Source organism: Melospiza georgiana, chromosome 2 (genome assembly GCF_028018845.1).
Source record: "Melospiza georgiana isolate bMelGeo1 chromosome 2, bMelGeo1.pri, whole genome shotgun sequence".
In the NCBI taxonomy this organism is placed as follows: domain Eukaryota; kingdom Metazoa; phylum Chordata; class Aves; order Passeriformes; family Passerellidae; genus Melospiza; species Melospiza georgiana.
Window position 1 is genome coordinate 111567772 of NC_080431.1, and position 26395 is coordinate 111594166.

General features: G+C 41.3%; 1 protein-coding gene across 2 annotated transcripts; it reads right to left on the bottom strand.

Moving 5' to 3' along the window:
• Positions 1-11293: 11293 nt before the first annotated feature.
• Positions 11294-18535, bottom strand: DYNLT3 (dynein light chain Tctex-type 3). 2 transcript variants are annotated; one of them, XR_009114186.1, is made up of 6 exons: positions 18457-18535; positions 17461-17502; positions 15521-15644; positions 14504-14581; positions 12800-13434; positions 11294-11432 (listed from the first exon to the last, which is right to left on the bottom strand). XR_009114186.1 is itself a non-coding variant. In XM_058019081.1 (5 exons), exons 1-5 carry the CDS (start codon positions 18484-18486, stop codon positions 13358-13360), a joined length of 351 nt encoding a protein of 116 aa, XP_057875064.1. In that variant the 5' UTR covers positions 18487-18535; the 3' UTR covers positions 11294-13357. The 2 variants fall into 2 exon arrangements, 1 of the variants encoding a protein (XP_057875064.1); XM_058019081.1 differs by having other exon boundaries at positions 11294-13434.
• Between the last annotated feature and the right edge of the window lie 7860 nt (positions 18536-26395).

The following is a 26395-nucleotide window of genomic DNA, read 5'->3' on the forward strand; positions in this document are numbered from 1 at the left end:
TTAATTTTCTATACATTGCCATGTTTGTTCTTAAAACATCAGGGATCTTTCCTTATTCAGTCAGTTGCTGTGACATTTCCTGACCAGCTGCACACTTGTACCAGGGCTTGTCAACTAGAACTCAGAAACAGTAATTCTGTGTTTATTAATAAATCATTGTCTTCCTAAAACATATGAAAGAATAAGCGAGAGTTTCTCAGTTTTTTTCAAAAGTTAGTTATATTGATCCTGCTAAAATACCAAGACATGCACCATCAGTTGTGGTCTGAATATTAATATTTTCTTAAATCTAGGATTCAAGAGTGAAATAAATAGCAGTGAAATATAAATAGAAGAAGCAAACTAGTTTGAGTCCTAAGAGCAGTGGGCTACAGGTAATCTTCAAGGACACCCATTTTTTGTGGCCAAATGCCACTGCTTGATATGCCTGGGTCTCATCTCTCATCATAGCCCCAGTTCCTTCTCTGCTCCCAACTTGCCAAATGTAAATATGAGCAAATGAAATCCAAGTTTTCCTAAGTTTCAGGCTACAAAAAAAAGTGCTGCTGTGTCTGTTCACCATCATGGTGGGAAACCACCCCAGCTAAAAAATACATCTCCCTCTTCAAAGTCTTGTAAGACTTTCCCTGCTGGGTGGGGATTTTCTGCCTTTCAGTTCTCAGATGGTGGGTTAAAATAAATTATAAATGGAAAATTATAAATGGGGAAAAAAAAAACTAACAAAGAAAGCTGCCTGTGAAATACAAGGTATTTTTGGACAAACAAACAAAAAAATGTTCAAGTCTCCTTATGGCACTTTTTCTGAGGATCCTGCTGTATTTTGGAATGCTCTTAGCAAGTTAATGTTGACTGCTTATATTTTTTTAAGTTTCAATGAGTTTCTTGTAGAATGCAGAGCCAAGTGTCTGAACACATAGTTATGTATGCTCAAAGGAATTTAGGAGCACATATTAAGATGCTGCAGTTGTAAAGGTTGGCAGGATCATGATCCCCATGCCTGACTGTGTAACACAGCATCAGTTGCACAGGCACAAGCCAGAGCAGTTGCTTGTCATGAACCAGACATTCAATTTTGCATTTGGTACAGTCCTTAACAACTACTGCTCTCATTTACATTCACCACACACAAACCAGCCCAGACTAACAGCAAAATTAATCACAGTGGACTGGAAAATTGTTGAGAGACTCACTGAAAGATTACAAATGCTTTCCAGGCCAATTCTGCACCTCTGCAGGCCCCATTCCCTCCCTCTCCTCTGTACTCTTCTGCCTGGCAAACTTTCTGCCCAGAGAGCTACTGCTGATTTCCCTCTGTCCATTTCTTCTACCAATTGTTGCTGCCCCAGCTTCACTTCTCATTCCTTCCTTCTCCCAATCTCTGAAAATTTCCTCTCAATCTCCAGCTCCCACGATGTTTTTTCCAAGGTTTTAAGTGCTTGTGTGTGACAGTGTTCACAGGGGTTTTCAGGATTTAGGGAAGAGACGTAGATCTGACTCCATGTTACCGAAGGCTTGATTTATTATCTTATGATATATATATTACATTAAAACTAAAAGAATAGAAGGAAAAGTTTCATCTCAGAAGGCCAGCTAAGCTAAGAATAGTATAAAAAAGAATTATAACAAAGGTCTGTGGCTCAGAGAGAGAGAGAGCCAGCTCTGCCGTGTGTGGTAACTAAATCCAAACATCCACACGAGACCAAGCACAGATGCACCTCTTGCATTCCACAGCAGCAGATAATCATTGTTTATGTTTTGTTCCTGGAGCCTCTCAGCTTCTCAGGAAGAAAAAAATCCTAAGAAAGAATTTTCATAAAAAGATGTCTGCGACACTTGTGTCCAATGGAAACTCAGGGAGAGGCACGAGGGCTTCACCCCAGCTCCAACCACTGCAGAGCTGAGCTCACAAACACGGTTCTGCTGCAACCTCCCCTGTCACTGCACACAGACCAGGGCAGGAGCCACCTCTGGATTGACAAACCAGACTGTTCTGGACCTCTCCAATAATATATTCTCCTTCTGATTAATGATTTTAATATTAAGTTCTAAAATGAAAGAAATGTATGAGATGCTATGTTCTAGATTTTTCAGCATGTGTGAGCAAATTTTTGTACATTTATCCTGTAAAAAAAGCCTTGCATTTGACCTATACTTAATTTTCATTGTTCAGAAATGAGGGTCATGGCCAAAAAAACACCTCACTGCCCCCCAAAATACTGACCCACCTTGCAAATAATGATCACAGCTGAAGGAAGGGATGAAGGAAGGAAGGGCAGTGAAGGGAGAATCAGACCACCTATCTCCCTTGGAAGAGATGTTTTCTTATTCTGGAAGAAATCTATAAAGCAAAATGTCTAGCAAGTAACTCTTCTGTTGATTTTGTTTTATACTTGTAGGTCAGCTGGGTTTAGGGCCAGAAAATATGCAAACACCATTCAGCCTAGGTTTTTTGAACAAACAGAACAAACAAATTGCAGAGACCTGCTTGGCCAAGCCATCTTTGAAGTATAGATACTTCCTGTGTTGGTTTTGTCTTTTTACACTGTTGTGAGCTAGACTGGGCCATGCAAAGGTCTGGGATCTGCACAGTGACTCTGTGAGATTCTCTCTGAATGATGAAGAACACTCATAAAATCCAGGTGGATTTTTCCTGGGCGCAGAAATGGCATAGGGAGAGCTGGAAGAAGGCAATTGCTGTAATCTCCTTCCAGTTAACAGGCCAAAATGCAGGCTGTCAGTACCAGTGTAAATAGCAGGGCATTTTGGCACAGGAATTGTCCAATTTCATATAACAGACTCTTTGCCTCTATAAACCAAAGGGTTTTCTGCCCTGCAATGCCATGGAGCCAGGGCAAAAGTGAATATCCCTGCAGGACAGCCCAAGGCTGTATTAGTTCCCATGAACACTTAATGATGAAAATTTCTGCTGAGGTTTCATCACCCTCTCTGCTTTTTTCTCTTTCATCTGAGGCAACCAGTGCTAGCTCCAGCCTCTCTTCAGGTGCTGAATTCACTCAAGCCCTCTGAAACCTTACCCTTGCTCACACAGCAGAAAGGAAATTATCAGCAAAGACTGCAAACCAACTATGAGAAACAGTTTCTAAAGCAAATTCCCCTGAGGAGACAGAAAAAGAACCGTGTAGGTTGTGAGCAGCCATCTTCTGACTCAGTTTTGAAAGTTCTCCCGACAGCTGTTAGCAATTCATGCAATACTCTTGCTGTAACAGGGCTGCAAAGGGTTAAGTCAATAAGTGGATCAATGTCCATCACTCTTGTTCATCTCACATGAATAAATTAAGGACTTGATAGCAAAGACCTATGGTTGCAAGCCAAAGGAAATTATGACAAAACCAGCTTGTACAGGACAGCAACATGAGCTGCAGTGAAATTCTGCTTACAGAGGACTGACTGATGCTCAGTGTCCCAGTTTTAGCTTGGATTCACTGTACAGGAAAGCTCTGAGGTTATAGTCTCTGCTAGAGTTGTTGCTGTGCCTGGAAAGGAGCCACTTCCCTGCCCTTTCACATCTTCTGAGGGAGGCAGCTGAGTCTGTGTTGCAAACTTAGCCAGGGAATCTTCATCAAGTTTGTCATTGTTGGTAATTTAATGAATGTCCCATTGCCTGTGTTTGCATGAATCTCTTGGATGATCCGCTGCTACCACAGTAAAAGCCATCACATTGAATGAACTGACTCTCTGGGGACAGCAGGTTTGTTGTGCAGCCTCACACACTGCCTGGGACATTCCAGCAGCTTTTCCCCAAGCAAACACTCTGACCCTCCAAGCTCTCCTCCTGGGTAACCACAGCGCTGTGAGTGTTGGCTGAGCATTGCAGTACAAAGCCAATGGATCAGTGTATTTACAGCATTTCCCACTGTTCCTTGTTTGTAGCCTGCAAAAAGACAATGTCCTATAAAAGCCCTTTGTGCATTGCTGCCCTCTGTAAGGGCTTTATGATCTAAAACCTCCTGTGGGGGTGAGGTGGTGAACTGTGAGTGAGCAGGGGACAGTAGCAGTGACAAATTAGAGAGGAGATCTTTGTAGAAACATCTGGGAAAGATCTTGAAGTGAGATGATCACAGAATGGTTTGGGTTGGAAGAGGACATTGAAGATCATCTCATTCCAACCCCCCTGTCTCATGGTCAGGGACAACTTTCACTGCACCAGGTTGCTCAGAGTCCAGCCCAGCCTTGCCTTGAGCACTTCCAGGGATGGGGCAGCCACAACTTCTTTGGAAACTTGTCCCAGTATGTTACCATCCTCTCTGTAAAGAGTTTCTCCTTTATATCTAATCTAAACCTACTCTGTCAGTTTGAACCCATTCCCCTTGTCCTGTCACTCCAGCTCTTGTTAAGAGCCTTGCTCCTTCTTTCTTGTCGGCTCCCCACACATGCTGGAAGGTCACAATTAGGTCACTCCAAAACTTTCTCCTCACCAGGCTGAGCAATCCCAGTTCTCTCAGCCTTTCCTCACAGCAGAGCTGCTCCATCCCCCTGGAGCACCCTGGTGGCCTCCTCTGGGCTCTCTCCAAGGTCGATGTGTGTGCCCTGGTGGCCAAGAAGGCCAAGGGCTCCTGGCCTGGATCAGGAATGGTGTGGCCAGCAGGAGCAGGGAGGTCATTGTGCCCCTGTACCGGGCACTGGTGAGGGCACACCTGGAGTGCTGTGTCCAGTTCTGGGCCCTCAGTTTGGGAAGGACATTGAGACCCTTGAGCACATCCAGAGGAGGCAACGAGGCTGGGGAGGGGCTGGGAACACAAACCCTGTGAGGAACCCCTGAGGGAGCTGGGGGTGTTCAGCCTGGAGAAAAGGAGACTCAGAGGTGACTTCACTCATCACTCTCTAAACTCCCTCCAAGGTGCCTGTGCTCAGGTGGGGTTGGTCTCTTTCTCCAGGCAGCACTGACAGAACCAGAGGGCACAGTCTCAAGCTGTGCCAAGGGAAATATAGGTTGGATATCAGGAAAAAGTTTTTTACAGAAAGAGTGATAAAGTTCTGGAATGGTCTGCCTGGGGAGGTGGTGGAGTCACCATCCCTGGATGTGTTTAAAAAGACTGAATGTGGCACTGGGTGCCATGGTTTAGTTGAGGTATTAGGGCATGGGTTGGGCTCAATGATCTGGAAGGTCTCTTCCAACCCAGTGATTCTGTGAATTCTGTGATGTCCTTGCTGTGCTGGCACCCCCTGTGCTGGACTCAGCCCTGCAGATCAGAGGGGCTGAATCCCCTCCCTTGCCTGCTGCCCACGGTGCTGTTGGTGCAGCCCAGGCTGACATGATGTCAGACACTGCATCAGTCTGAGCTTCTGAGACTGGGTGGAAAAACCAGCATCCCCCACCTGTTCACACTGCATGAAAAATCTGCATTTCCCAGATGAGTCAGAGGGTGAGAGATACAGGCAACTGACTACTAGGAAAATTTACCAGACACACTTGCATTTATGTAAGTGACAGAAACCAGCCCGAAACCCAAGAAAATTATGAAAGCCTTCATGCCACTTTCAAATCATTTGCAAAGACTAAGCTAAAGTAACCCTTTAACATGCCACTTCCCCCTTAGAAGTAACAGATGTTCTCTCCTTATTTAGGTAATGCCCTCAGCCCTTTAATTTCTTTCACACTACTGGCTCTCCCCCTACCAAAGAATGAAAACACTGTTCATTGCCAGCTGATGGGGACAGCTTTTCCATTTTGTGATTGCATAAGGAACGATATCAGCAGAGAAAATACTGGCAGGGCAAGCTGGCAAAGAGCTGCCTTATATGACAAGTAAGTATTTACTCCTGCTGAGGAAAGAGTCTATGGGAAAGGCTGCCCAGGACTTTGCATGCCTTGTAAATGTCACACATGCTACAAAGGGAACCTCTCACCTCATTGTTTTGTTCTCCACCCAACTCAAGAATGCTCTCATCTTTTAAAAAGCTAATAGAAGCAATTTCTTGCTACCAAACTTTCTTCTCTTCCATCCATACCTGAAAAATTATTTTATGATGTTGTTGACTCACTCATTTTCATCTTTCAACTTTCTTCTGCCTGACTTCTAGCTCGGTGTGGCTCTCAGTGTTGTGAGTAAAGTTTCTAAGTAGGAAAGTCCCTGCCCCTCCGTTGTTTTGCTCCCAACAGCCAGCACCAACATGTTCAGCAATGACCTTCCTCAGAGACTTCATCCCTGTCCTTATCCTGAGACACCTGCTGGGCACAAATTCCATTCCAGGACTGCTGGGTTTGGAGTACCTGACATTACTTCTTTGTGTTCCTAGGACTTGTTGTGTCCATCCATTTCAGTTCTCTCTCCACAGTCTGAATGGCTTTGAGACTGTAGTTGGGATTTTCTTTAATGTTTGAATAACATCCAGCATAGCTGGGCATTGCTCCAAACCTAGTGCTTCTGGATGATACAGTACTAATACACTGTTATTGTGAGAATAACAATACTACTGCTTCTGCTGCTGCTGTTCTGAGAACCAGAAACATACATTGCAGTGGCTAGAGTTTGAGCAATGCTGAAAATCAATTTCCAAGTTAGGCTTATTTGTTTAATCTGTTTTCCTAAAGAAATGAGACATGAACTGAAGGAATGAACAGGTTACTGAAAAAGGGAGGGATAGAGACCAGGTTTTGTAAATTCAGATGCGTGTCAGGGTTGGCTCTATGAGTTGGAGACTGGAAAATAAGAAGTAAGTTGGAAGCTCAATTTTTTCTTCAGTTTCTGTTTCAGCTGTTGGTGTTTTCCTTGCCCCTTCTCACTGCCTCTCTGCTTTGCTTTTCTCAGTTGCAAGTTTGCTCATAAAAGAGAAAGTATTTAGGAGATTGTACAGCCCCTTGACCAGCTGCAGTGGGTGAATGAAGGAGGCTGGCAATATGTAACACCAACTTTATATTTAATTCACTGACATCTGTTCAGTATCAATAGATACCATTATTCTTGTGATCCAACACATGAATGTCAGTCCTGAATCTCTTCTCAAGGGAAGGCATTTTAAATAGTTGCAACACTCATATTAAAAGTATGTCACATCTGTAGTTAAGCATGAGTACAAAGATTTACTCTGGCTGGGCCCAACAGGTGATGCCAAACCAGTCCAGGTCAGAAGATGGGTGGGTGACTGTCACAGCTGGCTCACAGCTGTGCCCTGGCTCTGGAATTGCCAGTGGGGAAAGAGAGGAGCATCTGTGGGGTATCTGCCAGCCCTGGCTCTGGAATTGCCAGCGGGGAAAGAGAGGAGCATCTGTGGGCTATCTGCCAGCCAGCAAAGACAGGCACTTGGCAGCCCAGTGTTTCCTGGAGGCTGTGACAATTTCTCAGAAAACAAGGGTTTCAAAGAGAAATGGCAAACCATTACTGCCCCTGGCTGTTGTGTAACAAATTTCTGTTATGTGCCATAACTTCAACTTCTAAGGCTGCAGGCAGGGCATTTCCTCCTTGGCTGGCCCCACAGCAGCCACCCCAGCTCCCTGTGCAGCTGTCCCTGGAGCCAGCAGCAGCAGAGCTGCCTGCTCAGAGAGCCCTGGGCTTGCTTCATGTGGAGCAGCCCTTGGAGAGCAAAGCATGCATTCTCCACTTGCTATTCAAACAAAGCCTAAACTGCACAGACACACACACAGCCCAAAGGCAGTGTGTAAGTTGCTTATGATATCAAAGCAATGCTACAAAGAGACGAGCTTGGAAGATCTCAGCTCTGATCCCTAAGCCTCAGCTGATCCAGATATAAACTTAAAAATTAAATCTTCTCAATTCCTTCCTTTCTAAAGCCAGCTTTTGCAAAGTTCTTCCCTACAAAAAAATCATTTCGACTACTACTCAGAGGACCTGTAAGGAGTGCCATGAAATAGGGAACTATGATTTACTCACATCACCAGACCACCCAGCTACTACTGTGCACGCTGTTTAAGATTAATTTCCTGAAACATTTAACTCAGGCATGAACACTTTACAGCTATTCAGCATTCATCTGTGAGGTTCTTACATAGTCCTAAATATATTTCAGACTAACAAATGACCTCACTTGAAACCCTGCAGTAGATTCTTGTGGGATTTTGGCCAGACCACTTTCAACAGCTGCTGTAGAAGCCCACACAGGGGAAAAAAAAAAGCCCTCAGATTTATTGACAGGTTGGATAAAGTCATGACTGCTTGGAGCAGAGTGCTGTGAGCACCAGTAGAGGCAGCCACAAAGTTAATGTTACCTCACCCTCTCACTTCTGCTGGCTAATATCTAAATGCTGAATTGCATTATCTCTGTTTGGGTATTTGTTCGTATGAACACTGTTGACATGACACTGTCTACTTGACACCTAGACATTAGTGAAGTGGAAATAAGCAAGAAGAGATGAAGTTTTACCTGTAAAAAATTGTCTCTGTCTGACTCAAAATTGTTAGAAATATGGATAAATAAAAAGGGATGAACACATTTAGAAATATATATATGTATGTGTGTGTATGAAAGTTCCATAGAAAGATCATACTACTTTTTGTCAAATCTTAATTTTATTCATCCTCTTCCCTCAAACTCTAATTTTACCCAGCTGGTCATGAATAAACACTGAATAACAGATGCCTCAACAATTGCAGTAAAGTACAAAATCACAGAGCAGGGAATGTTTGATTTCTTTTTAAGGTGATTCCACACGTGTGGATGCTTTGCAGTTAGGACGATAATGTTCCATACTCTAGGAGGTGCTGTTCAGAAATTGCTTTAATTCCATCCAATATAGACCTATGAGGAGGAGAACCTGCTGACTAGAAAACAGTTTGAAGGTGTTGCTGAGCCAGTTCAGTTCAGTCCATCTCACCACCTTCCCCTCTGCATGGGGCATTTTGATGGCTTTGATTCTGAACTCTGTTATCTCTATGCTGTCAAGACTCATAAGCATAGATTTCAAACTCTGTTAGTAATTTACATATTGGTAAAACTGTAAAATTGTACCTACAGTAAAACTGTAACATTTCAAAATGTTAGTGTCACTACTAAACTTGCCTTTCCAGCTCTTCTGCTTCAAGTACTTGTGCTCTGTGACCCCAGCAGCTCCTTTGCATGAGGGTAAGTGCAAACACAAACCATAATTACCAGGGAGGTGTTTCTGAGACTCTTATTCCCCTTTTCCAAGTCATTTTAGATCAGACATTGGATGGTAGTTTCAGGGTGTTTGCAGCTGCCATTCCAGCAAGACCCTGTTTCTTTTTAGAAAATTTTTACGTAACAAACACAGCTGCTGCCTGCTACATATGCTTCCTGTGTCTGAAAACAGATGATTGGTGAAACATGGGAGCTAAAACCTCCAGCTCCTCAGTGGTGATATAGATTCATCAAAATAGAAAAAAAATCACCCTCAGTGTGTGGTATTTTCAGGGTCCCAGGATGGAGAAGGAAGGAATGAACTTGACTCAATGTTCTTAGAAGGCATATTATATTATATTATATTATATTATATTATATTATATTATATTATATTATATTATATTATATTATATTATATTATATTATATTATATTATATTATATTATATTATATTATATTATATTATATTATATTATATTTATTATAATACAAAAACTATACTAAAGAATAGAGAAAGGATACTTACAGAAGGCTTGAAAAGATACTAATGAAAAACTCGTGACTCTCTCAGAGTCCTGACACAGCTGGACTGTGATGGGTCATTAAGTCAAAACAATTCACATGTTGGATAACCAATCTCCAACCATGTTCCACAGCAGCAAAACAAACAGGAGAAGCAAATGAGATAATATTGTTTTCCTTTTTCTCTGAGGCTTCTCAGCTTCCCAGGAGAAGAAATCCTGGTGAAGGAATTTTTCCAGAAAATATGACAGTGACATCAGTGGGCATGTGGTGTTTGGCTGCAGCTTTCTTTGAGGAGAAGGGAGAGAGAAACCATTCTATACACAAGCAATACCCACAGACCCCTGACCTGGCAGGAGCCCAGCAGACAGAGCAGCTCAATATAAATGTGACTGCACAGCTCTGGAGCCATGGTACAGCTGGGTTTATTGCTGCATTACAGGACATCATCTCTGAGCTGATACTCCCTGAGAGACAAACTGGGGCTGGCTTTGAGCTGGGAAGGTCCTGCAGCACAGACAGAACTTCCTGACTCAGGGTATTCTGATGGGGGTGTAGACTGGCTCCGTGCTTTTATCAACACCATGACTGTGCTAAAAAATCCCTCTCCAAATTAAATGGGAACAAAATGACCTGGTCAGACTGCAGAGGAGGCAGCAAGGCACATCCCAATAATCAGACAAGAACTGCTCATTACAGGAACTGCTCTCTGTATTAGAGCAAACCCTGTCTGTCTCTGTATGGCAGCCACTGCACTCATGCATGCAGGCTACCAGGAGCTAACAGTTTCTTTTTTTGTGTATTTAAAATATCAGTGTGCTGCCATTCCCATCCAGCTCCACATGGCTTAGCTGCAAGCTGGGATTTCAGTGACTGCTGTGAGTGCTTTGGATTGCATCAATCTGAGCTGAACACAGCAGACTGCTCTGGAGGCACAGATCGAGTGCAGGGGGATCACAGCCTCAGAAAGATAACGAGTGACTGGCACACACCCAGCAGGCAACGAGGAAAGTGACAAATCTGCTCCCTGACTTCCCCTTTCACACTTCTGTTTACATTAACAAACCCTGCGTGGCAAGAACAGCAGGTGCCTTCCATCATGAAATCATACATGGGGACACACAGTGCCCTATACATGGGCTGTACCTTAATACAAACCCTTCTGTCCTGTTAATAAAGGACAAACCCTTCTGTCCTTCTGTCATTGTTAACCATAATTCAAACCCCCGATTGCCACCACAAAGAAAATATGTAATGATAGAAAATACCAGTGAAATGTTGTGGGCTTTCATAGTCTGCAATTCATAGATTTATCCTTGAAACTACTTGGAAAAGCAGATAATAATGTTCAGCATTTGTGAGGAGAGTTAAAAGTAGCTCTCTGTACCCACAGAGGATGGGGAAAGACTGAAAACAAGCTAAGTTTACCAGGACATGATGCAGAATGAAAATACTTTTCCCAGAGTTTCATAATAATCTTTCTGTAGTAAAAAAGCTTTAACTTGTAGCATCAAGATTCACAATAGGGAAAAGGTGTGAGAAATAGAGGTGTAAGAAATTTCCAAGCATGGAACAGGATTTCTACAAGATCTTGTCTCTAAAAGGCATCTTCAATGCATTTCCCAAGTTCTTCCTATTATAAAGAAGTGAAGGGATGTAAGAGGAATATTTTTCTCAGTTACTTTTTATATTGATCAAGAACACAAGGCAAAAATACAACTAAGGCAAAACTTTATTTTTTTTTGGTAGAAAGAAAAATTAAACAGTCATATAATTAAGCAGTATTTCCTAGGGTTCTTCTGCAGGAGGACCTTCACCAAGCCTCATTAAACTGATAGTCTTACTCAGTGCACCTGGTTTTCAAGTAAAGCAAAAATACCAAATGAGATTACAATTAGCCATGTGGAATATTTCTTCTGATCATTGCACCTCAATACCCATGACAGGAACACGACACATTTTTTTTCACATTGCACAAATCCCAAACATGAGTGAAACTAATGTATTTTTGTCAGTTCCACAATCTGGCTCTTGGATGCTGGAACCTAATTCAGAAATTTCTATCTTAACCCAAATAATGCTTAATTATTCATCTACATTTGAAGGTCAGTACAACATACACACACATTTCCACACAACACTTGCCTTTGGCAAATGCAGCATTACAGTATTAATTTTACTTGCACTTCGGTAAAAGCAGAATTTTATTTGTCTGCAAAGCAAGATACTTTGAACATTATTGTAAACTACACATACACAGGGCTCCTTCTGTAGTGTCACACCAGCTACACATATACACAATTTAAGCAGTAAAATATTCTTTAGCTTGCTCTTTGCACAGGACTCTTGTCTCATACCCAAATAGTTATGTGAAAAACAACCCAAACCAAACAAAATTGCATAATAGTGCTTTAATATTCATTTCTTTAAATTCAAAACAGCCCTACAGTACTGTTAGGCTGTCACCAGTCTCTTTCAAAGACATACAGTATAAACAAAAAATTCTATCCTTAAGCAGCATCTGAGAAAACAACTTAATGCAGCTGCCACTTAGTGGCAGCAATCATTTAGGCATTTTTGGTATTGATACGTCTCTTTATCATATAATTTGTGCATTTATCAACAAAAATGTAGGCCCCAATCCAGCAAATACTTGCAGGTGTGCAAATGCTTTTCTTCCATGTGGAAAATTTCAAGTTAAGACTCATCAGATGAGCAAAGTTAAGAACTTGCATAAATCTTTAAAGGAGGGGAATTCTTAGTGCTGAAAACTTGAATGATTTATCTCACAGGACTAAGATCCAATTAAAGACTTAGAGAACATAGAAAAACACTTATAAAGAACAGAATGTCACTTTGATAAATGCTTTCAAAGCTAACAAGAGCCTCTAGAAATGTCTGTGCCTTCCCACTGATCACTTTAACCCTACCTGGAGCACAGGTGCAGTAATATTGCCCTGGCTCCTGCATGAGGAATCAATAAAGTGCTTGTCACAAATTCTGTAATCATGGAATAAAATCTAATTTAAGTACCTTCAGAATGTTTTCAGAGTTATAAATGATGAATTAAGGGCTGGTGTCAGATCCCCAGCATGTTTCCCTGAATTGCTAACAAATATTATGCTCTTCATGTGAAGACAAATTAGAATTCTGCTAGGACTGGGTATATTTCACCTGTGTCCCAGCAAAGTCCTCCTCTGCCTCCAGGGGGAAAGCTTACCTGGATTTAGTGTCCATGTAAACATTCATGCTTGACCAAAAAGTGATGCTCATGCAATTTCACAAGCACCTGCATTCCAAGGGAGAGTTTGCTTTGTTTAACCAAGCATGGAGAACCAGTATTGTTTACAGAATATCCACTCTGAATTGTGTTCATAATTTGTTCCCAAAGGCACCATAATCCTGAGAGGTCTTGCTTGCCCTTTGACATTTCCTTTGATGTGTTTTGTTCCTCTGGAATAAAATATCTTTGATATTAGCTTTGACATAAATTCTACTCATCTTTGCGGCAACTTCTCATTAACATACTTCTAAATATTTAAATTACTAAAATTTTCTCTTCACATAGATAGATATTATATATATATATATAATTAATTTCTTTGCTAGCTTTCAGATAACTAATCTATGAGAACTGGCTTAGACTGTATGCTCTCTGTAGAGAACTTCTGTATGCTGCTCATACAGAAACAAATAATAGTTTGAAATATTTAGCCATGGGTTAGGATGATTTATTTTTTAAAGGCTTCGGTGTTGCTTCTATTTCTGTCCCAGTCAGCTACAGGATAATAGCAACAGCAAACACGTTGACAATGCAGTTCATGGTTCGGTTTTCCCATCTCACTGTGCAGGTTCCTGGAAGAGATTATTACAAAATTAAAATAGAATTCCATTTTCTTTACTACAGGCACTTCATTGAAGTGTAAATTATGCCAGATTTGTATGAATATTTAAGTTGTAATTTAAGGGAAATAGTAGTATGTCAGCTTAACTATAAAAAAACTAAAATCCTCAAAACATTTTTATTAACTTATACATTGTTTGCTACCTAATGTGAGACTTGTAAGTTTAAGAAAGTTAAGAGGAAAACACTATTCCAGTATCTTTCTTTAAAAGCTGGCCTTGCAAAAATCCTTGAAATTCCCATACTGAAACTGGCATGACAATCAGACAAGAAATCAGAAAAGGAACTGGATCAAATATATTCCAGTGGATTTACTTTCTGCTTTCTTCCTCTTCTGTTGTATCAATGCCTTACAAGCAAAAGAAATACGAAGATTAAACTGCATTTACTTAACTTTATATTATGATTTTTTTAAAACTTGGTTAACTTTTTGAGGCCTTCTCTGTTTTTAAAATTAAACCTTGGCACAGTCCTCTAAAAAGACCTTTTTGAATCTGTGACAGACAACAAATTATTTTAATATTGTTTCCCTGTGACATTCTCAACCTGTGAAAAAATCTATTTAGAACTAATGTTGAAGCAGTACAATGCATCCAAAGCCTGGCTGACAGTTACACAGCTGAAACACATACTGTAAGTCAAACTATTTATATTTTTCACTAAGTTCCTTTTTCCTCCAAAGTAGCTGTCCCCTCACAGCAGGCAGATATGTTTAGGGCTACCCACGTGTATTTACTGTGAGTAACGTTTTCTGCCTCTTCAGCTGAGAGAATGAAATGTTTTTAGTCTTGTTTCAGAATGAAAGGCTTTTCTATTCCTGCTCCTCATAATTTACAAAGCAGCTGCCTTTAATGCCTGCACTGACTGATAACATTTTTGCTGGGATTGTAAACAAGCACCTCATTCTCAAAACTACTGCTTCCACAGCCATTCCCAAAAATGTTCAACCCAGCTACTACAACTGAGCAAGAAGTAACAATTCTCTTGTTACAAATGTTCTGTTTGGAGGGGGATGCTTACCATCAGTTGTGGTATCCCAGAAGCATGAGCTTGCTGTGTGAAGACCAGCTCCACTCCTCTGCATCACTGCACAGGTAACTGCAAGGTACAGCCACAAAAACAGGGAATTAAAGCAGAAGAGGTGAATCATTCAGCATTTACAAACTGGAGCCTGGATTACACTTCCAAAGCGCTGGCACGTGGCATTCAGCTAAGACAAAACCTTTTTTGAGAATCCCTTTGGCCCCAGTATTTTCCTCAAGAACTTTTCACTCATTTCATGATTATTTTTACTCACATGAAGACAACAGCTTCAACAAAACACTGGCTAATAGGATTATGGGTTTTATCTTTTAAACTACTTAGATAGGCTTGTGCCCCTCAGAATGGGATTGCAGGTGCTGTCCTCACAGGTACAGCAGAAGTCACACTTGATGAGAGTTGTTGTTTCCCAAAAATACTTGTGGACCCCTCTCTGAAACCACACTTCAGTAATGAGCAGCTTTTCTATCACCTGCAATGGTCATAAAACCTCTGACAACCTGAGGCCAAGACTTTCAAAACAGAACAGAGTGCAAACACTTGCCATTACATCAACACTCCACAAAAGGACCAAAATAGGGTAAAATTTCTTATTTACCTTTTTCCTACCACATATATACACATAAATATAACGGGACATGATTTTGCACACAGGACTAAAGTCTTCCAGATGTTTTTATTTAGAGGAGGCTTAATCTGATAGAAAATTTTATCAAATATAGCACTTTTTTCCTGAACTGATACTAAAATGTTGATATAATTGTCTTGGGGCTACTTAACAATCAGGAAAGCCCATTGACATGTAATCTGTGTTAAGAGTTGCCAGCATGCTCAGCCCAGGTAAAACTGCCACAGCTTTATCACAGGTATTTCTAAAAATCTCTGTAACAGAACAGTTCAGGTACCTGCTCTGTTTTGTTTATAGCAATCCTCTGAACCTTTCAGCAATTATTTATTGTGACTGCCAGTGCTACAAGTACAGCTGCTTGTACTTACCAATGTACTTATAGGTTTTCCCAAGTTTCACCAGATGGGTCAGTGACTGTTCTACTATAGCAGCAGTCCATTGGTTGACTTTGTTGTGATTATAATCTGCCTTGCCCAAAACATTTTCTATGCACTAGAACAGAGGGGAAAAATAGTTACAGTAAGCACACTTCAAAATGTAGAATTATAAAATGTTTTGCATAATCTGAGGGATATTTTTCTGGCAGCTATGTTACTTTGAATCACTCGAGCTCATTAGGTATCAGCTGCTGAATGGGAAGTAAAATGACCCTTCTCGGAAATTTATTTTTAGTACATATTTACCACAATATTACAGGTATAAAAATGACTAAACATTTCTTGCAGGAAAGGCCTTAGCCACATGTTTTGGGTACCAAGTGAATGGATCTTTTTGCCAGTGAAGATCCTGACACATCCCACTGTTCCTGATGACTGCCAGCTCCAGTTTGGCTTTCAGAAGCTGCTGTAATGGGGAAGGCACTACTCAAATCAACAATATCAGCTTGGGCTGGCCAACCTGTCAGAGCATATAACCAAAATTCCAAAACCTTCAGAGACAGAGTGACAACAGTGAAGTGCACATCCCTGCTTAAAAGATGGGGAAGATACTCAAGGGTCATATCTTGCAGCAAAAGAAACAGCTGAACTGCAGGTAAATTGGATGCTCTCCCACAGCTACAGATTGGCCAACACTTGCTTAAACTTAAAAGGATTGAACAAAAATCCTTCTCTCAAACGGTAACCCTTAAATTGCCTTCTCTGCTCTTGGGAAACTCAGAATTGTGTGCTGATGGATACTTCTTAAAGCTGAGGAATTCACTTATGAAACACATACCTGGAAAAGGTAAGGGAAATAAAATTGTGTTTTCCTGTGATTCAGTAAGAGGTATCACATGCACTAATCCCCCACTAACAGGCTGTGCAAGAGACCTGTGGCCCAGATTTTGAACAGCCCAGTTAATTCTGACCACACACTGCACAAAGCTAGCCACAGCAGTCAGTGGAAACAAGGAACACAATAGAAGACAGAAGAAGGACAAGACCCCTCAGGGATTTTGGTCCTTCCAGAGATGGACCCAGTGCTGGAGCTCCTTGGCCCTGGTGAAGCTTCCAATCAGAGGTAGAAACATTTGGCTTTACTCCCAGTGTCTGCAGACTGTGTCACACTGTATTTGGCTTTACAAACCAGGGGCAGTTACATAAAGGGCTGAACTGTTGTTTATCTAACATCCAAGAGCTTGCTGTTGTGATCTGGAGCAGCTTCAATAAGTGCAGGTGGCAAAGGACCTGCAGAGTCCCCCTAGAAATCCCTGTCTCAAAACACTATTTCCCTGCAAACCTTGAGAGCATCTGTGAGCCACAGGCTTCTCACTAATCACTTTCTAGTTACAGGTATTTAATTTAGACTATCAGACTTTTCATCCTATTCTTTCTCTGCAAAAAATGTATTTTAAAAGTTAGAACAAGGAGCTCATAGAGTGCAACCTCCCACACATGCCAAGGCTAACTTCCAAGTCTGATAACATTGTTCAAGGCCTTGTCCAGTCAAGTTTTAAAAATCTCTAAGGATGGAGACTCCACAAGATCTCCCTGCAAGCTCTCCAGTGATTAGCTTCTCTCCAGCTGGATAAAGGGGAAAAAAATAAATTGGAGTGAATTTCCCTTGCAGCTTGTGCCTGTCACCCTCACTCTTTCCACTGTAATGCAAATCTGGCTCCCCTCTCATCTACCTTCTCCTCTTTACATAGTTGAAGACAGCAACTGGATGAAGCTTAAAGCAGCTCCAAGTTAAACTCTGTCTTTATATAAATACTAATTCTATGTAAGTTTATATTTATCTGGGATGGTCAAGGAAAATAACTGCTTTCACTATTGAGCAAGGTATGGTAAAGAATTTCTTCAAAACACAGCTGTTAGCTAAAACCTACCTCCTTAACTATGTTGTGGGCCTCATCAGCATTGAAGATCATCTGCAATAGAAGTGAATTATTATTATTACTTCCGTCAGAAAAGTACACAAATTATAGTTTTACTCTACAGCACACATAACAATTAGGCCTTGTGTCTGGTTATTTGCATTGTAGTCTGTTAGTATAATTTTAAAATCTTACATTTGTTTAAAATCCATACATTTGTTATTTAGCATTGCTTTTCTAGAGATGTTTGAAGGGGGCCAAAAACTCAGACCTCAGTGAACTTTCAAACAGGTTCACTTCACGTTTTCTGTAAAGATTAAATTCCATCATGCCTGTGTTTGTCACAGGAATATTCTCCGGGAAAAATAAAACAATTTTTTTCCTCTGGGTCTTAATCTGTGTTTTTACTGGAGTCACAAACTTGCTAACCCACAGTTACCTCTTGTTTCCCAAAGGCAACACACGGTTTTGCAAATGTACTACGTGAAAGACTGGTTTGCACAGTCATTACCTCACCCAAGCACCTTTCTCAAGCGCAGAAAAAGCTCTCAGGTTTTAATTCCTCCTATTTTCTCCTCCTTCCTGTTCATGGGCACTTGGCTTGGCTCCCAATGGAACGGTGGCGCGTTCCTTTCTGCCACCCGCCTCTCCACAAACACTCGGGCAGGGGCAGAAGCCTCCAGGGCATTCATGTTTAAGTTGTTTGGAGTTTTGGTTGATTTTTAAATGACAACCGCTGGCCAGAGCCCTGAAGCGGCGTCCGGGGAGGGATCGGCTCCTCTGCTCCAACAGGCAGGACCACCCCGCGGCGCTGACCGGGCCCGGCACTTTCTGGGATTTTCCCTGGAAATCGGATTTTTCCCTGGAAAAATGGCCGCGGTCTGACAGCCCCAGCGGCTCCTTCCCGGAGGCAACATCCACCCCGCGGCCCCGGGCAGCGCTGCTAGGCCCCGGCCCCTGGGGCGGGCGGAGGGCCCGGGCACAGCATGGGCGAGGCGGCGGCCCTACCTCATCGTTGTGGGGGTGAAACTCCTCCATGGCCCCGGCGCGGGCGGCGGCCGTTCCGCGTTCCGGCAGCGGCGGCAGCGGCGAGTCCTGCGCGGCTCCGCCTCCACCGGGCGGGCTGGGCCGGGCCGGGCCGGGCCGGGCGGGGCTCCCGCCGCGGGGCTGGAGCCTCTCGAGGCGCGGGGCCGGGAGCGGCCGTGACGAGCCGGGAGGGGAAGGAGTGGAAAGGTCCCCAGAAGAGCAGGGACAGGGACGTGTTGGAGCCAGTCCGGAGGCGGCCACCAAGTTGATCAGAGGAAAGGAAGGAAAGGACGAGAGAGAGAGCTGGGAGTGCTCAGCCTGGAGAAGGCTTGGGGTGACTCAACTGCGGCCTTCCAGTGCCTGAGGGGAGCCTAAAGGAAAGAGGGGACAAGACTATTTACAGAGCGTGTGGTGACAGGACAAGGAGGAATGTTTTCAAACTAAGAGTGTAAGTTTAGATAAGAAATTAGGAAAAAAATACCTCCCTGTTGGGCTGGTGAGTCACTGGCACAGGCTGCCCAGAGTCCCGTCCCTGGCAGTGTTCATGGCCAGGCTGGATGGGGCTCTGAGCAACCGGGGCTAGGGGAAGCTGTCCCTGCCCATGGCAGCGGGTTTGGAGAAAATGGTGTTTAATGTCACATCCAACCTGTGAAAAATGCCGATCACTTGTTTTTAAAGTTTTAAAAGATTAATAGTAATAAAATGGTTATAAAAATAGTAATACAATTAGAGTAATAATAATTTGGACAATTTGGATTAGGACAATATGAGACAATAGAAACAAAGAGTTACGGATGTCCAGGTACCTTTTTCTGGGCAGCATAATCCTGAAAAAGGACACCCGTTAACAGAGGATTAACTCTTAAAAAACAATAGCCTGTTGCATATTCATACATCTCATACATGTTGCATAAATTCCATTCAAATACAGGATTCTGTCTGGTCATCGTCAACTTCTTCCTCATAATCCTAATGGCGTTGTCCTGCCAGAGCGAGGTGGGAAGAAGTTTCGTTTCTCCTGATAATGGGGCAATAAAATCTCTTTCTCTGAAAGATTTAGGTGAACTGTGGCTGCTATCGCAGTGCAAGTCCTTTCTTTAGAAAAAAAAAAAAAGTATCTTACATAGCATAGTTTCTATTTTAACATTTTGTTATAACCTAAAACTCTATTTACCACACTATTTAAGAGAATTAATACAGTATTACTTTCTGACACAACACATGTAATATTCATTTTAATATTTGCGAAAAGCCAATCATAAAACACCCATTTTTCACAAACCCAAACCATTTTATGATTCTGTCCCTCTCTGAGCGAGTGCTCCTCCCCAGGTGGCACAGCCGGGCACAGGCACTGCCACTGCTCACGGTGAGAGCACAGCCCCTCCTAACAGCAGAGAATTTTCCTCTGTTGCTGCTGTTGGGAAGTCCTTTGCTGGACTTACAAAGCTCCCCCCGAAGTGGCTTCCCCAGAGGAGCTGTCACATCCCCTGCCTTCTGTGTTCCCCTTTTCCCTCTGCTCGGAATGAATTTGTGTCAATTATCCGGCACAAAGTTACCATTAACCAATAACGTTGCCACCAAAGTTACAAAAAAGTCTAATTTAAGTTCTGGCTCCTTAAATTCTGCTTCATTACAGAGAATTGCTCCTGAGTTTTATTTCACTCACTCACACACACACACACACACACACATATATATATATATATAAATACATCATATCTTTGCTGTCTCTGAAGTTGCCTGGGAAACAGGAAAGCACCTCATACAAAACTGCAGAATTTTCAAAGGGTGGTGATTTTGTTGTTGTTTCAGTGTGGGTTTTTAAAATGATTAGTATTATTTGTATTGGGGGGGAATCTGGGAAGCTTGTTTAGGTTTCTCTCCTGTGATTTCTCCTGCATTTTCTCCTGATTTCTCCTGTGCTTCCAAACCAGATTAAACATGACAGAGAAGACCAATGCTTCTAGTTTCACTATCAGTGGATTATATTTGGACATACAGACACCTACTTTACAAAAGTGTTTCTTGTTCAGTCTTCATTGTACATTCATTGGAAAGTTTGTGTTTGAAAAACATGAAAGTACAGTGGGAAGTAAAGCAAAGTGTTTTTTATTCCCCTGCTCTAGACACGGCTTTCATGTTCAGTATTTGCTAATGGCCATGGAAGGAGAAAACTGAAGGTGAACACTAAACCTCTTCAAAAGCAGATCTTTATGAACAAGTGCAGAGGGATGTGGTCACAGGAAAGCATGAAAGAAAATCTCCTGCAGTATAAAGGTTTCTTTTTTTTTTCTGTGGCCTCTGCAGTATTTTTGTGAGCTAAGCCAGGGATGAAATTGCATGCTGGTTTTAGTGCAATAAAAGCTGGTGGAAGCATTTGTTGTATATGCATTGGCATCCTGTAGACACAGCTAACAGAGCTTAAATAACTTATCCTTGTATCCTGTGGATTTTTTTATCTTTTTTAGCCTTCAGAGATCTCACATTTTTACATCTGTACCTTCAGATGCAGTATAGTATCAAACAAAAATAGTTCCTAGGCTGTTTTTCTGTTCTGTTTAGAAATATTCAAAGAAAATTTTTTGAAATAATTATGTCACTGAATTACATGGGGAATGAAAAGGGTTCCTGAATGACTGATGATGTGTGTATTATGTATGTGTGTGTGTGTGTTTGTAGGTTCTAATGCAAAAACATTACTTATCTTTCCTATCCAGCTACCCTTTGTAGATAGGAGGATAGCAGGAGGTCCAAGGAAATGCTGAGTCCATCAGGCTCAGCTCAACATCAAGAGAGCCACTAGAAAAATAACAAAATATTAACCCAGAAGTGTTTACACATACACACTCAGCATCACCCATGAGCATCCAACACAGATGTGTCAGCAGTATATGTCAAATAATCTGATTTTATCCTTTGGTAGGACAGCTGGTTTAATGGATGAAGAGAAAATGCAGAATAGGTGTGTTATTTTGTAGTAAATTTGTCTTTTTATGCTCTCCCCAATAAGAATGTGTAATCTGGGGAAAAACTAACCAATCATTCCTAATAAAGGTTTATAAAAGTAGGAGGAATAAGTGAAAGAAGATGGGTGGGTTTTTGCTCTAAGGGCTAATTAGTATTAGTCACAATAACTTGAATAATGGAATAAAAAGTGTGCTTATAAAAGCTTGTTATTGACAGCATGTTGAAAGAAGTTGCAGGCATGCTGAATGACAGGATCAAAACTAACAATACTGAATAGGCTGGAGAAAACAACAACAAGAGATTTCATGAAAACCAGGACATCAAATGCACAACCACAAAATGGGGCCTAATTGTCTAGGCAGCAGTGCTGCAGAGAAAAATATGTAATTACAACAAATAGGAACCCAAGTATGATGTTATAAATAACTAAATAAACTGAAGGATACCATGAAGGGCACAGAAAGCAGTCATTTTGCTCTGCTTGGTGTTTTTCAGGCCCTGAATTTCCCTGTCAGCCCAGTGTGATGGTGGGACAGACAGAAGAGTAATTCTTCCTGAAGGCAGCACCAAAAGGAAGCTTAGAGAATGTGATTTATGGAGGAACTGCATTTATTTTATCACCCTTGCCCACACTTCTTTATAGGTGTCTCTGACTGCATAGTGATTTACTGGAAAGGTGATTGAGGAGCCAATGTGTGATGAAAGGTAGGACCAGAAATAATGCCTTTAATTAGACCTCAGAGAGATTTATGTTAAATATTAAGGAAAAGAAAATCAAAGGATAAGAGCAATAAAGCACTGAAGCAGACCTGCTTTTGAAATCACCTCTCCTGGATCAATAACATATTGTTAACAACTGCCAAGCATCCAGGTGGCCTTTAGAGAGGAGGAAGTATTAAATAATGCTTGAGCTAATTTTAGACACAGATTTATTCAACTTTCACAATTATTGAGGGGTTATTTTCCTTTCTTTCCTAATAAATTCATTAGGAAATTAATAATTTAATTAATTTTTGATCTAAATTCAATAACCTAAATCACCATTATTTTTCCTTTTTTTTTTTCCTTGTGATAATGACTAATGCTTAGTGATTTCACAAGAGAAATACAAAATTTTAACAAGGAGCCAGCACATTTCAGGAGGAGTTACCTGATACCATTGCTTAATTCTTTATTACACTACTGCAAATTGCAAACTGGAACATGTAAATGGGCTGGCAGTATAATCAGTGCTGAGATCTGTGAGAGGAAATGTGAAAAGTGCTGAAAGTGGAGGCTCAGAAATACAACCCTAAATGTGAAAGAACTGTAGGCTTTCATCTTTCAAATGCAGACCAGGAACTTTTTACAAGAAAGAGAGCCAACAGTGAGGTTGAAATTACTTGTTGATTAAAAAGGAAATATTTGAAGAGGATTTGGTGCTCTGGAGAGGTGGCAGTCTGTGCAGGCTGTGCAGATCCCACGCTGCCTGAGCACAGCCAGGAAAAAATGGGAATACTAAAGCAGCTAAAATCGTCTGCCTCCTGTCTCCATTTACCCTTTACATTGCAGCAAACATTTAAACCTCCACGTTGAACTGTGGAATACAAAAGCAGCAGAATTCTGTTTAATTTTTCTGACTTAACTGCTGAGCTACAGGCAGCTGGATATGGAGGAAGAATCACATTGTGCTGCTCTTGTTCTTGCTCTCTTCCCACACACTCACTGCTCAGTACCACAGGGATTGGAATGGGGGATCAGATGGACTCTTGGGATAATCTACATGGCACCTCTTCTGCTGGCCAGATCAGGGATGCTTGACCACAGCAGTTTTAATAATTTACTTTTCTGAGTTTGGGGTTTGCTTGTTTTTCAGAGAGTTGTTTTAATGTTTGTGCAGTGACTTGCTAGAAGTTCTTTGAAGAGCTAATAGGCAACTAAACAATTGTTTAAAAAAATTCTTGGTTCTAACACATCAGGTCAGAAACATTATTGCTACACAACATGACAACTCAAACAGTAATCACTGAGCTGGAGGGGGAGAAGAGCTCATCCTCCTTCACTTCCTAAGCTTTGAAACTTGCTTTAGTAGGAAGTGGATGGAGCAGTGTCTTCTTCTGTCCAGGAAACTGTACAAACATACTGGGATGTACAATGTGTACAAACACTTGGGATAAAAACTGTTCAACATCTAAAATTTCTACTTTATGGGAAATGCTGACATTTCAGATCTTAGAGTTTCAGCAGAAATTTGAATGAAATGCCATTTAAAGAACTGCTCACCTGCTCACTGAAGGCAAGGTGTTTGTTGTGGATTTCATGACAGGACAAAACAAGCTGTGATAAGAACAACTTGCACTCATTCACACTCCATGCTCATACTGGAGCTAGAGCCACCTGGCAGCAACAAGCAAATGTGGCAATGAAGAAGAAAAAGTGTTTGATGAAGGTAGGACAGGGCACTAACAAGATGTAGAGAGAAATTGTCAAAAGAACTGATTGCTGCTGTGCATGGCAGGGACTAACCAGCGCAATGAACTATCTCAGGAGAAGCTGCTAATTGTCCTTAAGGATGTTTTCAGGACTTTTCTCGTCATATAAACTTCTAACATCTTCAAAACTATAGCTGAGGAGATAAAAAAAGGAGGAAAGGATATGAAGAAGAGCTGTTCTGGGAACCAGGTCTTCATTATTCACCTTGGCACCAAAAAAAGAAAAGCTGGTGATGCATCTTGCTATATCTTTGCAGGTTTCAAATACAAATATTAGTATTAAAGAAATAAGGAAAGGGTCTTAGGCTTGTTGCTGATACCAATGGTGGTCCTTGAGAACAGTTTTCTCCACTGCTTTTAGGAACAAGGCAAACTCTTGCCTACAGAGGGAACAACATGTTCATGGCTTAACACAGGGATGTGATTTCCCACTTTGCTCCCTTCAGTGCTGGCACAGAGGTCCCAAACCATGGCACAAACCTCCTGTGCTGGGTTTACATGGGAATGTGAGGGCAGTGGCTGGGAGGCTGCAGTGGTGGGCTCTGTGAGAGGACACCAGGAGCTGCCCCCACATCAGGCACAGCTGGTTCCAGCTTCCCTGAAAATGGATCCAGCTCTGCCCAAGCTGCAGCCTCAGCAGCTCCCAGCTCCCTCTGCACATCCCAGCTGAAAGCAGCACTCTTCTCCAAGCTGCTGGCTGTCAGCATCGCTTTATTCAGTGATGCTCAGCAATTAGAGACACAAAAAGGCAGCAGGGTGGCAGGTATTACTTGAAGGCCTTTGATTATCAACTTTCTTAGAGCAGGAGAGGAAGATGCATTGTTTAGCATTTGCTCCACTTCAGTCATTTTCCTCATTATGGGATAAATGCAGAGCAGGAGGAGCGGGAGCAGCTCAGGAGCAGAATGCTGGAGGAAAAACCTAGCACATATCACAGGACTAGGCATTCTCCATCCTGTTGCTGGTTTTATTTTTTCTGAAAGTCATATATTTGTACCAGTAAGATAAAGCAATGAGAATACATCTAACCAAAGCAAGGCACTCTGCATTTAGGACATATCACTAGTTTTTACATCTATGATAAACTATTGCAGTGTATTAACATTTTTGGACCAATTATAGCTGTAACTTGAGATTCAGAAACTCAATAGATGATTATATGTGTGGTTGGAAAAGATTTTATTTCCCAAGTAGAAGAAATGAGAGCTATAGAATATATTTTACTTTTCCAAAGCCATTAACAAAGCAATGTGCAAAGCAATTTACTGGAAATTTCTAATGATCAAAACTGAAAAATAAAGCAAATAAATTCCATGAGTTTATACTTTTTTTCTTAAACCAGAAATGGTTCATTTCAACTGAAAATAGCTCCAGATCTCTTTGTTAAAAATGTATTGAATTACTTCCTCCTACAAATCAAAATTCACCACAGATGGTTCAGGAAAATATGTGATCCCTATATCGAAATCTCAATTTATCTGATTTTTTTAAATACAAGGGTAACCTCCAAAATCAGAGAATCAGAAATAAGACAAGTCTTATTGAGGATATTCATATGACTATGAAGGCTCAGAAATTGGATGATTTCTGAGACAACTCTTTTGTTTGTCAAGATTTCTGTAAATAGTCTTGTCTGGTAAATAAAATTACTTTCAGTGATCTTATTGTGCAAACATCAAAATTTACCAAGGCTGCCTATTCACATGTTTGTAACTCTTCATTTGCTTCTGGTAAATAATATTAGATAATATGTTAAAATATATGGAATATGGTGTTGTTTTAAATGTTATTCAAGCAGTCATCATAATGCTGTTGTAAGATTATAAATTTTGGGAGCTTGTGCCCAAATACTCCCACAACATGTGTGTTTGAAGACGACAGATTTCATGATGTATAAACATTTAAGTGAAATTGAGAAGTGTTTGAAAAAGGTTATGTTTGAAAACATCCAGCCTGTGAATTTTGTTATAGTGTGCTGTGCATATAAGCATCTTAATCTCACTCTTAATCTCAATTTTTTAAAATTTAGAAATGCTTCAGTGTCAGCATTAAAAGCAGGCACATCACTCTCCCCTTCTGGAATGCAAGACCTTAATTGCATGAAAGTTAAATACAACATGTGGCTCTTTACCACAACCAGGCACTTATCTTTTACACTATTATTTACATTACTGAGGTGAAAATAACCATTACAGGATTCACTCCTGACATTTTCTTGTTATACATAGTACAAACTGCCATACCATTAGATGTTGAATTAAGAACTGGCAAGAACGTTACATGGATGCACTTAGATTTTGGTGATCTTATTTTTCTCTTGTGGTTTGGGAAAAACCCCAAGCATTAAAGTGGAGTAAACACCACAAGAAGCTGAGCTGATGTGAAGGCTCAGTGCCAGCAGACAGGGTGGTCCAGCCCCCATTCCCTGCCTTGTGCTGCTCAGGAGGGGAGGAGATAGAAAAATTACAGAGTGAATTTAA

Bases quoted from the DNA above. Each gene is read 5' to 3' on its own strand.
- DYNLT3 (XM_058019081.1), bottom strand. From the start codon at position 18,486: ATGGAGGAGTTTCACCCCCACAACGATGAG. The intron at 15,645-17,460 runs GTAGGTTTTAGC...CCTCTGTTCTAG, and splicing joins CCCACAACATAGTTAAGGAG to TGCATAGAAAATGTTTTGGG. The intron at 13,435-14,503 runs GTAAGCATCCCC...AATCTCTTCCAG, and splicing joins CTGGGATACCACAACTGATG to GAACCTGCACAGTGAGATGG.